The following is a 14,876-nucleotide window of genomic DNA, read 5'->3' as shown; positions in this document are numbered from 1 at the left end:
GCCCAGTTTATTGTCTTAAGTTGTGCTAGAAATCGGGGGTGTTACATCGCCGGCCACCCCCTTCCCTCCCCCTCTTCCTTCGTCTCCGCTGGAGAGGAAGGATGGAGAGAAGCGGGTGGCGTGAGACGAAGGACCTGTCTCACGCCACCCCCTTTCCCCCTCCGTTGGAGACGAAGGACTTGTCTTCATCTCCGTTCGGAGACGTAGACAGGCTCGGACCTGTCTTCGTCTTCGTTCAGAGACGTAGACAAGCTCGTCTCCGAACGGAGACGAAGGAAGGGGGAAAGGAGGTGTCGTGAGACATGTCATTCGTCTCACGCCACCCCCTCCAACCCCTCCAAGGAAGATGGGGGAAGGGGTGGCGGCCGGCCACCCCGTGTTTTTTTTTTAATTTATTATTAAAATTTATTAAAAATGTCAATTCATTTGCCACATATGCAGGTAACCTGCTGAAATTGATGGTAACATGTTATCAGGTGAAATTGCATACATTTGGAGCGTTCAATGACCTGATTGCATTTTTTCTTCGTTCAATGACTTAATTGCATTTTCAGGTTACGTTCAATGGCCAATTTGAATCTTATTCCAAATAGTTAATAAGAAACAATCAAATGTCTAAAATTGTATTTTTCGTTTTTTTTTTTAACTTTTAGGGGGCGTTTGGTTCACGAAATGTTAGATTCCTTTATTTGGTTTAAAACTAAGATATGTAAATGAGATAACGGTAATAAGATAAATTGATTAAAGCGTCCAAAGTCCAACATTAGTAATAAGACAAGGGAATGTAAGATTACCTAAGAAATTGGAGGGTATCTCACATTACCTTCCAATAGCTAAAAACTTAATGCAGAGTGTTGGTTTTAGGGTTTTTAGGCCCAAGGAGGTCCAACACAACCTTAGTTGGTGAATTCACCTTTCAAAAATAGAAATAAGAAAGTAATAGTTACAAGTGTATATGTATTCTTGGCCTGTTTTCGCCGTCCCCTTCTACAACTTTGGAGGAGACCTTTTATAGGGATTCTCTTTGAGAAATTAAAAGCTTTTTACAATTAAGGGCCATAATGAGCCTTCATTAACGAGGAAGTCGTTGGGCTGCCGTTACTGGGTCTCCTCAACGGCTTGTTTGAACTAGGGATGGCAATGGGTCGGGTGTGGGTCGGGGAGGGCTACATCCATCACCCGACCCACCTTATATTTTCTCCACCCACCCCCACCTCCAACTTGCATCGGGTGGACTTTTTCAGAACCCACCCCCACCCCCACCGAGTGCGGGTGCCCACTACGGGTACCCACCACTTATCATCTTATTATGTTTTTCAAAAAATAATATTTAAATTATTTACACATAATAAAAAAATAAAATCGATTAGTGATACTAAAACATAAATAATGGAAATATTTAAATATAATAACTAAATTGTTAATTTTTAAAAATAAACTTAGTAGTTTTGATATAAAAAATAGTAAAAAGATACACGGAGTAACTACATACTAGTATTTATTTTACTATTATATATATATAGACACATACATGGTGGGTCGGGTGAGGTTCTAGGCGGGTCTTGTACATAGAACCCAAATCCAACCCGACCCACCGCGGGTTTTCTTTTTTAAGACCCACCCCCGACCCACCACCCACCATCACCCAAAAAAAACCGATCCATGCGGGGTGGATTCGAGTGGATATCCACGGGTCGGATTGAAATTGCCATCCCTAGTTTGAACGGGCCTTTTAATAGATCTCTTAAATGCTAACGGCTACTTTTGGGGTGACCTTCCACTCGCACCGACCTCGTGCTTGTCCCGACCTCCGACTCAAGCTGACTCCTTGTGTTGGCCTGGGTCCATCTCTTGGGCCTGCCATTACTTGGGCTTGATTCCCTTCCCTTCTTGGGCCCTAAGCCCGTTAGGTCCGTATCCCATCACAAAGGTTATCTGACATTCCCGTAAAAAAAGTTTCAAATATAACTTTAATTATCTTATATAATCTGAACGAAACAGACTTTAATTTTTTCCAACCCGTTATATTGCAAGATTTGACCCGCAACCTCAGTCAATCTGGCAGCTCACTTAAGCTGAGGCCAATATATACACAACATCTTTCCCCTAAAAGGAAGCTACTGACACGGCTGTAACTCTAAGCTTCCTTCAATGGCGGCTTCAACAGCATTTTCCGGCTCCCTCACTTTCAACATTTCCTCCGCTCAACACAAGACTTCCCGTCTCACCCATCTTTCTTCCGCCATACTCCCTCCCAATGCCCGTATCTACCCCTGCAAACCCCTTGTTTCTAGTTCCACTCCCTCACAATCTCACCGAATAGTCGCCCCTCTTCGATCCGCCGCCGCGGCCGCCGACTCAAACACCACCTTCCACGGCGTCTGTTACGTCGTTGGCGACAACATCGACACTGACCAAATCATTCCCGCCGAGTACCTTACCCTAGTCCCTTCCAAGCCGGAGGAATACCAAAAGCTGGGGTCGTATGCCCTATGCGGACTCCCATCTACCTACGAGACCCGATTCATTGACCCGGGCGAATTCAAATCTAAGTACTCAATTGTTATCGGGGGCGATAATTTCGGGTGCGGGTCCTCTCGTGAGCATGCCCCCGTTGCCCTCGGCGCCGCGGGTGTGTCGGCGGTGGTGGCGGAGTCTTACGCCCGGATATTCTTCCGGAACTCGGTGTCCACCGGGGAGATTTATCCGCTGGAATCCGAGGTGAGGATATGCGAGGAGTGCAAGACTGGAGATGTGGTGACTGTTGAGCTGGGTGAAAATAAGTTGATCAACCACACTACTGGGAAGGAATACAAGCTGAAACCAATTGGGGATGCTGGCCCCGTGGTTGAAGCCGGTGGGATTTTCGCCTATGCAAGGAAGACGGGGATGATCCCTTCCCGTCAGGCCTAGAATGCTCAAACTGGTAATGCTTCATTCATTCCTCACTTTCATTTGATGATTAAGTAGTAATATGTATTTGTAGGGCATTGTGGTCTAAGTAGGTGTATGAATGAGAGGGTGATGTTAGGCTCTGTGATTGTTAGCCCCAATGCTTTGAGCATTGGGTATTGTTTCATTTCTCTGCTACTATATAAGGTTTGATCTATCATGTATATATCATTTTCGTTTCATTCTAGTGTTAGACTTGAGACTTGTTTCTTTGAAATTTTATGATGTTAATTTCTGTTTACTAAGGCAATTAATTTCTAGACTTGATGCATAGTGTTGACCTTTAGCCCAATTAGTTAATGTGAAGTATTAGTTTCAAAAACTACACTAATTTCCTTGCTTGGCAATGGTTAGTTTCCATTAAAGATGTTCTCTCAATAGTTTTATCTTCTCTTTTGTAGGGTAGTTTTTGGACACTTTCGTTTCTGTGACTCTAATTGAAGTTACAGAATTGTTCAAAAGCCTAATGAAACTAATATGTTTTAGCTAAACAATTAGTTTTGGATGAATGCTCATTTTTAATTTTAGAATTTTGATTTTAAGTGAATTGAAACTTAACCCAGAAAGTAGATGACTCATGTGTCATGTATCGTCTCTCTCTCTTAATAGGTTGGCACATGACTTTCATGAAATTAAGATTTATGGAGATTGTACCGATGAATGTGTAATAATTCTTGTATAGACCTAGTTCATGCCTTGATCTATCTTGTTCTGTTTATCATACTTCCCCATCTTCTCTCTGCTTGTTCATTTTACTATGATCTGTGCAGGTTTTGAGCGGTGGGTAGCTGTCATGTAGACTAGTGAGAGTAACTTCCTTGATCTTCTTTTGAAGAAGCTAGTTGCTGTCCTCCCCTAAGCAAGCTCATCACTGGTTTTTGTAATAGTTGTGCAACAAAACACTATTCTGTGACTGGTTTTCTTGCACCTCGAATGGTGTTGTGGTTAGTCTATTTAATTTAGATTTGTGTTTTAGACAATAATAAGTGCAGTGCATCCATTTCTTAGAACTTCATAATCTTGACGGCCTCGTCCAGGGAAGCTTATTTAATTTCTTATTTAATTTGGTGGAACATGCACCTTTAATTATGGATAGTACCAAATTTATGTATTTGCCAATTCTATGGGGGTTTTTTACAAGTTGTCTCGAAATCGATGGGGTAGATTTGAACTACAAATCCCACCCATCACTTTGTTTTTTTTTTTTTTTTAATTTTAATACCCCCTCCGAAGTTTTAGTAATCAGTGTAATGTCGCTCTGCAGATGGCTTTAGATATTAGAACTGTTACAGTTTGCTGCTTAATAATTCTAAATATTTCCACTAATGTAACTCTCTTTAAGATTCTGCAAAGATTCCCTCAGAGAATCTTCATCTTGATTAGAATACTTCAAGCATATCAGACGTTGAGCAATACGGTAGACCATTTGAATGTCACGGTATTGCTGGCAATTCACCTCCAGTCTCTTTGTTTTCTGTTGAAAGTTGTAAAAGCAATCAGGGCAATGGATACACAACACATTTACAAGAACCTTACCATACCATACCATACTGCATAAATTTACCATGTAGGAATGTTTTCAATCTCTTATATTTCCATAGCTATATCAGACGATTTTCATAAAGAGCGGGAGGGAAGAAGCAATCACGGGGTAAATAAACAGTTTCAGGGCTACATTGGTTTTGAGCTTGTAGCAACAGAGATACAAATAAACCTACTAGTCTTCAATAGGAGGATTTAGCCTTTGTCAGTTTGCAAGCATTGCAAGCTACATGAATTTTTTTAAATGACATCTAGCCATGTTATCTTGCAAGTGATGGAATTAGTGAATTACTAGGATGAACTCAGTCTAAGCAACTGGAATAGAACCATATGCTGAAACTTTTTAATCTTTAAATGAAAATGTTTGACAGTTAAGTTACAAATTACCTTTTGTGTAATCGTTGATGTAATTCTTTTGGCAGTTTCAACCACTGAACTTGGCAAACCAGCCACACCTGCTAGCATAAGGCCATAATGTGGCACGTGAAGTTGTCCATCTCTCAGTTGAAACTGAGAAAAAGCAAGAAGGATGATATTACTAACTATAAGATGCCATCAATTTCTTGAGCAAAGTTTGACATTCACCTTGAAATCCATCCGGTTGTTTTTCACTTCAACATAAAAATGAAGAATTTTCACATTCGGGTAGATGATGGCAAGCTCTGACAGATTTTCCATATGGGTAGCAAATATAGTATACCTGAAAACAACTACAAGAAAGTTATATAAGTTTCAAGTTGCTACAGGGACTACTAACTCCTTTGCTAACCTTAGTCGGAGAAGAATCCCAGTATATATAAATCTAGTTAATAAGATTCTGCAGTTTGAACACTGAGATACAATTAACATGTCTGGATGTGATTCAAGATCAAATACGTCCAACAGTAAGAAGTGACATCTTCTAGCTAGAGAATTCAAATAACCTCTAGCAAAGAATAAAGTCACTCAAATCAGTTAGAGAAGGATAAACATAGAAACGAGATTGGAGTATAAAACAAAAATTAGATTTTAGTATACTATATTTAGATGTGAATCATGTGATCCACAAGTCACATACCAAACAGAAAGGTTGATCAATAAAAAACTATAACACAGGACATTGATGCCATTCAGTGGATTCTAAGTTTATTTAAAGATAAAAGTGTGCTCTTTGAGGTGTCAATATTGTCAGAAGCATGAAACTCTAGGACTTGATTTGTTGAGGGAGGAAGGGAAAAAGTTGGATTATAATCCCTTCAACCTTGTGTTTTGTACAACTTGGTCATGAGATAAGGTAGTGTCCATCACCTAATCACTAACATTTGGACAATAATACAAGACAGACGTGAAAAGCGATAGACAGTATACATTAACTTAATTGGTAGGCTCTCATATTTTCCATCCTTGAGGTATACCAGGCTACCAGCACATTCATTAGGCATGCAACAATGCAATATTGAATCAATATGTGACAAGAGGGGAGTGGTTACACTGTTACAGTGAATCATGAATAGTGCTTTATTTATTTGGGTGAAGTTTAAGGAAGTTGTATCCAGTAGGGTCAGAGCAACTGCCACTACCAATGCTCAAGGACTTCCATTATTAAATGAAGGCGGAGAGTATGACACAAGAATTTACTGCATGCTTGAGGCTTCACTAAAGGGGGTGGAGAAATTACGCTTTCAGTGCCAATAGATGCTCACAACAGCTCCAAGCCATTGCAAATCCATCAGATGAAGAAGTTGCCCTCCCCAACTCATCCATCACAACAAGACTTCTGCACTCAGGAAAAAACTTTTAAGCTGTTAAAAATTCAAATACGCCTAAGCTCTCGTCTTTTCTGTTAAAGTAGTCAGTGGGGATCATATACCTCTTGGAGATGTTTTGCATTATAAAAGCTGTCTCTTTCATCTCTGTCATGAACTGCATAGATCAAATCACATGAAACACTCTCATTATCCTTATATATGGGTATTTTATAATTAAATATAAGAAAATCCATATAGTTGACCCTTCTTTCTCATTCAGGCACTTCCATTTGTTCATGGTTTTATTGAATTTTCTAAAATTGATTTACACTAGAATGTCCGATAATGTCCATTGCCTAAAATCTGAGTATGACAAGTTTCTGAAGAAGCATTACCCTCATGGAAAAATATAACTGAAATGAAGTTTTCTAGATTTTGAATGAATAAAGAAATGAAAATGTGCAGAGGAATTGAACATGATATTTTATTATAGTAGCTACTACCGTGCTAGAGTTAGATTCAAGGCAGTCAATAGTTCCCATCCTTGTGAAAATTCGATCAATCACCCTCAAAGTGGCATAGTGGGCAGGAATGTAACACCCAATTTGTGCAAGAATGACAATAAGACATACTTGTTGAAGATAAGTACTTTTCCCACTCCTAAGAAAACATCACAGAATTATAATCTGAGAAAAAAATGCCAAAACTAATTCATGATTAAGAAACTTTAAGCAAAACCATCCAATGGTTTAACACTTCATGTCACATCATTGGCATATATTTCTGCACTTATCAACTTTGATGTACAAAAAACCATGCCAAAAAACAAACACTTCAGGAGTAGGAATTCTTACATGTTAGGTCCCATCACAATTACCACATTTGATGCTTCAGAGAGAAAGATATTGTTGGGCTGCAAAAGAGAAACATATAATCATTTCCAAATGAACAATTCCGATTCAGGAAAGAAAGAAACTTAAGCAGTCAATGGAAGTAAAGAAGAGTTATAGTCTACAATGAAATCATTGTGAATGCTTTCTAGAATGGGGTGCCTTCCAGAATCAATTGCTAATGGACCATCATCTACAAGAGAAGAATTTTTAAGCACTGAATCATCAGAATGATAAATGCTGCTGAAAAAAAAAAAAATTGGCCCTCATGTCATGCACTTTCATTTAATTAAGCCCCTATGTAATTTTTTCATTCGATATACCTGCATAACTGCAAAATTTATCCAATCAACCCCAATTTTAACCTACTCTTTAACTCAACTCATATATTTGCCACATCAGATAACCTGACCCACATACATGCCCAACTGGCTAATGAATCACAAAAACACTGTTCTCTCTTTCTCAGTTGATGTCAAACCTGACAGCCCACATAACTAAAATTTTATTCCCTCTCCAAAAGTTACAGTGGCCTAAATGAATGAAAGAGCATAACATGAGGCCAAATCATGTACTCAGCCACATAATAAATATTGATATACCTTACTGTAATACTTACAAGTAAATTGAGGTCTAGTATATTGATCAACAGGTTTTGTTGAAATCATATGAGCGAATGAGTTAACTATCATGTCTAGAAGGCATAGGACTTCAGAAAGAAGTGTAAGCACGGAAACATCCTGTCGTATAGCATCCATTAGTGCTGCATGTTGATAAAGGAGGATATGATTTTTAAATAGGCACAATAATAGTTTATATAAGATGAAGATTATAGTACTTGTTGATCAGTCATCAAATGGACAGATTAATAAAGTTGCATCCGGTTATCATTTAATCATCCAGAATATGCTTATGAAAATTAAACAGCTAAACGTGCACACATGTAAGCAGTGTGGACAGTTGTGTTAGCTATCCATCACAAGGCATTTCCTGAAATAAATAATAACCCCCTCCCCAGGCCGCGGTTTCCCTCTTACACGTATTGAGTTTTCATTCAATCAAAAACAAAGAATAAAAAAATAATAATAATAAAAAATAAATAAATAAAGAGCAAAAAATGCATCAGTAAAAGCAAAAACCTTGTACTACAGCCTTCAACACATTACCTTCCAAGCAAAGTTCAGTCCGTATATAACATTCCTTAGTTGCAGACTTGTTCCGCACATTCAACTGCATAATAAGCAATGAATGAAGACAAATCAATACTTACAAATCTTTGTTCCCATACAAACACATTAGAAATAATGATACAAGTACGAATCTTATTAACCCCTTCATATGTCCAATATTCATTATTCTAGATTGAAAAGTGACAGTAAAAGCAATCTATAGATTGGATACTTTATTTTCAAATTAATGCTCTAAATTCAACAACAATACCAAACAATATCAGAAGGAAAGCAGTAAGGGGTCCAACTTTGCACAACTTGAACCAATGGCTGATGTCCAAGTCAAACAAACTTGGTGTTGCACCAAATCTTACCCCAAGACTTTGCTGCAATAGTTACATACACAGACAAGTTATTTCTCCCACCCTTAACACCACCCCACCCCACCCTCCCCCCCACCAACCCACCCAGACAAAGAAAAAAAGTGACAAGGTTTTATTTCTATATATATATATATATATATATATATATATATATATATCAGTTTTCATGCTTAAATCATGTAATGAAGGAATATGAGTATAGTATCTTTCCCACTTAGGAGTCAAGCAAACAAATAGAATGAGATTTTAAATTAACAGGAAAATATCTACAAATTGGTATTCCTGTGTGAATATTTCATTGTCTATAAGATTATTTTTTAAAAATTACAGAATTGTACATGGACAATTCAAAGATATTCCTCAGGAGCTTATCATGCTTTTAGTTATATGAAGCCTAAATGATTTTAAAGATTAATATAATGCTACTATGTTCACACTTCTAAAAATGAAGTAACTAGACAAAAGGGTAGTGAATTATATGCATTGATAATGACTACACAACAAACCATCTGCAAGTCAAATCCAAATATAAATATTCAAACTAAAGTGTGCACAACACAATAAGAAAAGAAGTGGTAATAATGCTCACTGAAGCAAGCTCCAGACTAGAACAATGTATGTTGTTACCGTGCTTTATAACCTGAAGAGTTGCAAAAAAATTAGAGAAAGAAGCCAACAGCAAACCTAAGCATAGTTTGAAATTCAGATATAGCATTCCTACCTGGATGAACTTGTTGGGAAGTTTTCCTTGTATGCTCTTTTGTGGAATGCTAAAGTAAAACCCTTGCCTGTTATTGAATGGGATTTTCAAATTTGGTAGTTTAAAATCTTCACGGTACTTAATTGCAAGGTTGTGAATTGCTGTAAATCCAACACATGTCAGAGCTCTTGAAATGGGATGTAAAAGAAAATAAATGCAAAAATAAACATGATGACAAACCTTCGCTGGTATCACAAAACGATCTTCGTGCCATGTCAAGAAGTCCATCAACTCCAGCCTTTACAGCAAAGCACTGCTGTGTCCGAGCAACAAAGGGAACCCGTGTGTGAAGCACATCTTCATCAATCACCTCCCCAATTCTAAGAGACCAAATTTTATCTGAATTTAGTCTCTCATGCATAAACCTAAGGTGTTTAAGAAGACAGCTTTCTAAATATTACATTAAAGGGTTGTACTACTAAAGGACATTAACATCACTCAACTTTCATTGTTCTCACAAAATTACTGAGTTCATTATTAATGTTAGCATTTGTGGCACCATGCTGGTCTGATAGATAGTGGTACAAGAATTGGTATTGTACATCAGATAGAAATATATAAGATGATATATTTAGCTTTCAATGGGAAAATAATATTATATTCTCATGAAATAAATTCAAGATGGAACTGGCATAGTAAAGCTCTGACAAGGAACAGCCAGTTTAACATTTTTCTCGTTTGACAGAAATGGTCAGTATAAATTGAGTGTTTAATAACTTATAAAGGATATTTGTTAAGAGTGAAAAGTCCCCCACCCCCTTCTCTCCCTAAACTAGGTGTGAAGGAGTAAGATGGAATCAAGACTTTATATGTAGGCAATAAAGAATTCATTTCTGTGATTTAGTACAACCAAGAAAATCCATGTCAGGAAGGACAGGAGTTCATTTGCCTCCCCAACCATTAAGCATTCTGAACAAACAAATTCTAGTGAGTGGAGAACATGATACAAGAATCAGCACAGAAATACAGACAAGGACTTGATTGTTTAAGTGTACCTTTTCCTTATGGAGGCATATTTCTCATTTTCACATGTGGACTCGTAAACATTTCTGAGCAAAAAACTCTTGGCATCTTTAAGCACCTGAGTAACAAGCACACAATTATACTAGGAATCATGGAAACAAACAAAACCGCTAAGTTTTCCAAGAATAAGAACGCACATTGGAGAGTAGCGGCAAGGCATCCAGAGCTGTTTTGAGAAGAATAATACTTGATATCAAATTTTGGCTCCTTCGTGCATTATCAGTGGCCAAGACTTCATTCGTGACTTTTTTTGGCTTAAAGCAGAAGTGGCAAAGGACCCTATCTGAATGAAGAGCATTACAGCACTTTTCTTGTATCAGCCTTAGAAAAAGCACCCCATAGGGATCACAAGAGGTAATGTCTGTTGCTTTCTGTGTTAGTTACCTATTTCCTTGGGAAACTTACGAAGAGCTTGAGACAAGCCAAAAAACAGCTGCTCATTGCTCATCAACTCATCCTAGAGTTAAATTCAGCAAACAGTATAGATAAGGCATATACAAGAGATGCATCACAAAAGATTAAATCAGTATAGTTTGTGGACAAATGATCTAACAATCATATTTCAACTGTAGGGCTTGTAGGCTAAAGAACTGAACTTCAGCATGAATCCCATCTTAATGAGCAATGTGAGCACTAACCAGGCAGTCAAGTCGAGCATTAATAGTTTCAATGTCTTTCAATGGCTGCAAAATATTTGCTCGAAGAAGTCTAGTCCTACAGGGAATTATAATTAAGAAAATTGAGAAACTTCAAGGAAGCATCACATACTCTATTATACATAGCTAGAAACATTTTCCTTTGTCAATGTCACAGTATGTTGACTGTGATTGGAACCAATTAACCAAAGAGACATTTCCAGCATGCAAAAGATGTAAGCAGCATAATTTAGCAAGTAGTAAATATAGCAAGAGGGGATATAAGCAACATGGAGAAATAGACTATATCAAGACTGGTATTACCTATACTCTCAAAAATAAAAATAAATAATAAATAACAAATAATAAATAATAAAAAATTAAAAAACAAAACAAAATACAAACAAACAAAAAACAAAAAATCAATATGAAGCTTCCTCTTTCTCCATTAAAGAGTGATATGCCGCACTTAAGAAATGTACAAACTTCCAGGAGCTAAACATGATAGATCACTACTCAAGGGCTATTAATGAGTTCCTTCATATTGCACATAAACCAGCACCAACACTCTCATGTAGCTTTATGTTTTCTATGTTACAATATCCCGTATATAATTAAGAAATATGTCTTGATATAAAGTTTAGCTTTATTAAAGAACAAATGCCAATTGCCATAAAAGACCAAGATAAAATGCAGTATAAAATGCTATAGAAGACAGCTAATGTAATGAACAACAAACTGGGATATCAGTTAAAATGAACAGTGGATCATTAGTCTGTCAGTTAACATACCCTCCAAAGGTTCTGGTTGTCTTAAGCATTTGGAATAGGCTTCTCTTCTTGTTGCTTGTCCCCAAAAGGCCAGAGTGCATTGGCTCTATTATCTCCAAGTTCTGGACACTGACATCAAATAACAAGTACAACATTCATACGAGATATTTTCCCAACACTTGCCACTAGAATCTATAATCCATTCCAATGATGTATAATAGCTGAAAAGGCACTTCAATTGCAGGCATAATGGTAGGAATTTGTAGATTAATAATCTACAGTAATGTATAAACCAAATTGCTATTAACAAGGCTACCTGGTAGAATCAATATTCATGTGGTCAAATGATCCATTAAAGGTGACCTGGAAGAAAAGCAGAGTAAACTGCTTAATTTCACCTCAACAGAAGCAGGAATATTGGTCTCAGTTTGAAGTGCAGACTTAATTTGATGTTATATGCCATAATTATGCATACAACAAAAGCTTGATGTATTCCAAGTAGATGTTTTTTTTTTTTTTGAAAAAAATATTCCAAGTAGATTAAACATTATTTAATTACAATTTGTGAGGAATGAAATAAACCAACAGCTCCAGCCTCATGCCTTTAATAATAGAAAGATTTCAACTTTGGTTATGTACTGTTCTTGTATACCACAATCAGGCAAGAATTATCAGATTTTGATGACTATGGATTCATTCATACTGCTTGCAGACTACCTAGGATCAGCATTTAGATCCTTTCATATTGTGAACAACAAAGTATAAAAGCCAATTAATCAATTTCCCTAGTAATTTCCAAACTCTTGGCCATTTCCAGCAGTAGATTCTTCCTTTGCAGATAACATATTCAAATTCGAAGCAGTGATTAGAAGCTTTGTTTTGTGTTTATTTATTTTGAGTTAAGGTTGAGTAATGTAAAAGAAAGAAGCACATACCAGCAATGAGTGATTTGTAACAATGACCCCTTTCTCTGCTTCTGTCCTATGAATGACACAAAGAATAGATGTAATATATGAAAATCAACTGTCTGAAAGAAATTGAAGATAAAAAGTATCACTAAGTGCCCTTCCTAATTTTTTTTTCGTTATGAGAAATAATACTAAATCACTGCAGGTTAATGGCACTAAAATGAAAGTCTGTCAGCAGATATCAAGACATGGTGAGGATCATGTTTTTGTCAATTATAGCTAGGTAAATGATACAAAATATGAACATTTCTTGTTTACAGTACCACTTAATGGTTGCTGCTGCAGCAGCCAAGCATAGATAGTATTGTTTGTAATACGAGTCTAAACCAAGCGCAGATGGTTCTTTGGCAGCTAAGTTTTTTATCAGCACAGCTCCCTTAAAAATTTCATTAGTTTGGAACAAAGTTAGCATCTAACATAAATAATAAATGGCATGAATGCATTGTGTTAAGCTATAAAATCTTTGGAAAATAATTAGATTCAGTAGAGGCATGCTTTAAAATTACCCTGGTATCATCAAAGCAGCCACGTGCCATTATGACCTGCAGACACCCAAATATGCAAGTATTCTTATTTCCATGACATATACATCTAAATGAAGTACAGTAGTACGCACAAATAATGTTCGGAGGAACTTGCCTTCCTTATTGTGGAAAAAAATCTGTCAGCTAGTTGGGAGACTCCAACCATACCATCAGCGGCCAATTTATTCGGGGGAACAATGATTACCATAGGTTCGTAGAACTCTAGCAGTGTCTTCGTATTCTGATAGGAACTGCTAGTCTCAATGTACTGAGAAAGATGCAGTGAAGCTGATCTTAAGTCAAAAGCAGCTACTCCAACCTGCAACAAATTGCTATTAACTGAAGGATAATCAATTCAAAAACATTGAACACAAAAATCAAGAACTGAAATAAATTTGACAATAACTGAACCATGTAACATACTAACATACATCATCAAGAATGGTCAACAGAAGTACTTCATAACAAGCAGTGCTACTCTTTATATACAAATTTTGATGCAATCATATAAATACAAAAACCAAAAACAAAACAAGTAGACTAGTAGTGTTACTCTTCATCCAAATATCATTTTAAAAGAATGACATCAAAGATGAAGAAAAAGGCAACCGACTATCTTCTGTGAATCACCATTCACACTGTTTTTATGATAAAATCTCGTGCATCACTTCTGTTTTGCCAAAAATAATTTCGTCGCCAATTCTAGTACATTGCATAGATATTTCTTCATCCATAAAGGTATAGAAGCTGCCAATCTAGTGTAATTCGTTATAGAAACAGTCAAATCAAACATAATTCGTTCACAGATCAGCAAATTCCAATGCAATCAGTTATGAACCGTTGAGGACACTCAAGCAATGCTGTTATGCTACATAGGTAATTACGATTAAATTTCTTTCAATGCGAACTCTTAGCGAAACTTGCTACATTACGAACTATCATAAAACAGCCAGATGAATTGAACGGTTAGTATAAGAAAATTTTGTATACAGTAACAATTGAACGCTTCTCTAATATTAATGCGCTTATACATTGCAAGCTCGCGTAAATGTGTGATACACGCTATCAGAGAGAGAGAGAGAAGAAACCTCCTTTGCGCGATTCTCAATGAGACCGATAACGAAGCTTGATCTCTCTCCATTGTTGTCCTCCATGAGGCTAACTCTGCTCTGTAACTCTCTTAGTAGTGAAGTGATCACCTTCTCCGCTAGTTTTTATACGCGCGCCAATTTTAAGCCGGTTAACTCTACAGTGAGACCTGAGAAGGAGAACGTTTTCAGGGGAAAAAGATAATAAGGCGCCATTTTATGATTGAAAAAAAAAAATTTATTAAAAATTTTATCAAATTTCTAGCATTGCATTTCGTATGTGTCAACTTAGGAGAGATTTAGGGTGTATTTGGTTGACAGGTTTAGCTCTAAAGAGTGAATATCAAAGTGATTGGTATTGTTTTATTTATAGACTTGAACACTATTATGGATTTCAACGCAAATTATATCGTGCACCGCGGTGCATAATTGATTATACACCGCG

At 36.9% G+C, this 14,876-nt stretch overlaps 2 protein-coding genes across 4 annotated transcripts; one reads left to right on the top strand and one right to left on the bottom strand.

Annotated features, from left to right (window-relative positions):
* The first annotated feature begins 2,056 nt into the window (after window positions 1-2,056).
* LOC109169070 (3-isopropylmalate dehydratase small subunit 3-like) lies at window positions 2,057-4,151 on the top strand. Of its 3 annotated transcripts, none has more exons than XR_002052173.1 (2): window positions 2,057-2,966; window positions 3,002-3,223. XR_002052173.1 is itself a non-coding variant. In XM_019317967.1 (2 exons), exon 1 carries the CDS (start codon window positions 2,152-2,154, stop codon window positions 2,911-2,913), a length of 762 nt encoding a protein of 253 aa, XP_019173512.1. In that variant the 5' UTR covers window positions 2,057-2,151; the 3' UTR covers window positions 2,914-2,926; window positions 3,723-4,151. The 3 variants fall into 3 exon arrangements, 2 of the variants coding, with proteins under 2 accessions (XP_019173512.1, XP_019173513.1); XM_019317967.1 differs by lacking the exon at window positions 3,002-3,223 and adding an exon at window positions 3,723-4,151 and having other exon boundaries at window positions 2,057-2,926; XM_019317968.1 differs by lacking the exon at window positions 3,002-3,223 and adding an exon at window positions 3,354-3,656 and having other exon boundaries at window positions 2,057-2,926.
* A 20-nt stretch (window positions 4,152-4,171) lies between these two features.
* Window positions 4,172-13,698, bottom strand: LOC109169047 (DNA mismatch repair protein MSH4; the record flags this gene model as incomplete). Its single annotated transcript, XM_019317945.1, has 23 exons — window positions 4,172-4,426; window positions 4,882-5,004; window positions 5,080-5,194; window positions 6,152-6,250; window positions 6,344-6,396; window positions 6,725-6,881; window positions 7,076-7,134; window positions 7,237-7,304; window positions 7,731-7,874; window positions 8,278-8,341; window positions 9,253-9,303; window positions 9,385-9,524; window positions 9,604-9,743; window positions 10,419-10,504; window positions 10,584-10,729; window positions 10,831-10,903; window positions 11,085-11,160; window positions 11,873-11,980; window positions 12,168-12,214; window positions 12,787-12,832; window positions 13,083-13,195; window positions 13,326-13,361; window positions 13,459-13,698. Coding segments are annotated over 23 exons (2,349 nt in total), but the record flags the coding sequence as incomplete, so codon positions are not given.
* Between the last annotated feature and the right edge of the window lie 1,178 nt (window positions 13,699-14,876).

The sequence above is a fragment of the Ipomoea nil genome, unplaced genomic scaffold (genome assembly GCF_001879475.1).
Source record: "Ipomoea nil cultivar Tokyo-kokei standard unplaced genomic scaffold, Asagao_1.1 scaffold3245, whole genome shotgun sequence".
NCBI lineage: Eukaryota > Viridiplantae > Streptophyta > Magnoliopsida > Solanales > Convolvulaceae > Ipomoea > Ipomoea nil.
Note: the sequence above shows the minus strand (reverse complement) of the source record. Positions and strands in the feature narration are given on the sequence as shown.

What these genes read in the sequence shown, in the direction of transcription:
- LOC109169070 (XM_019317967.1), top strand. Translation starts at nt 2,152, where the DNA reads ATGGCGGCTTCAACAGCATTTTCCGGCTCCCTCACTTTCAACATTTCC.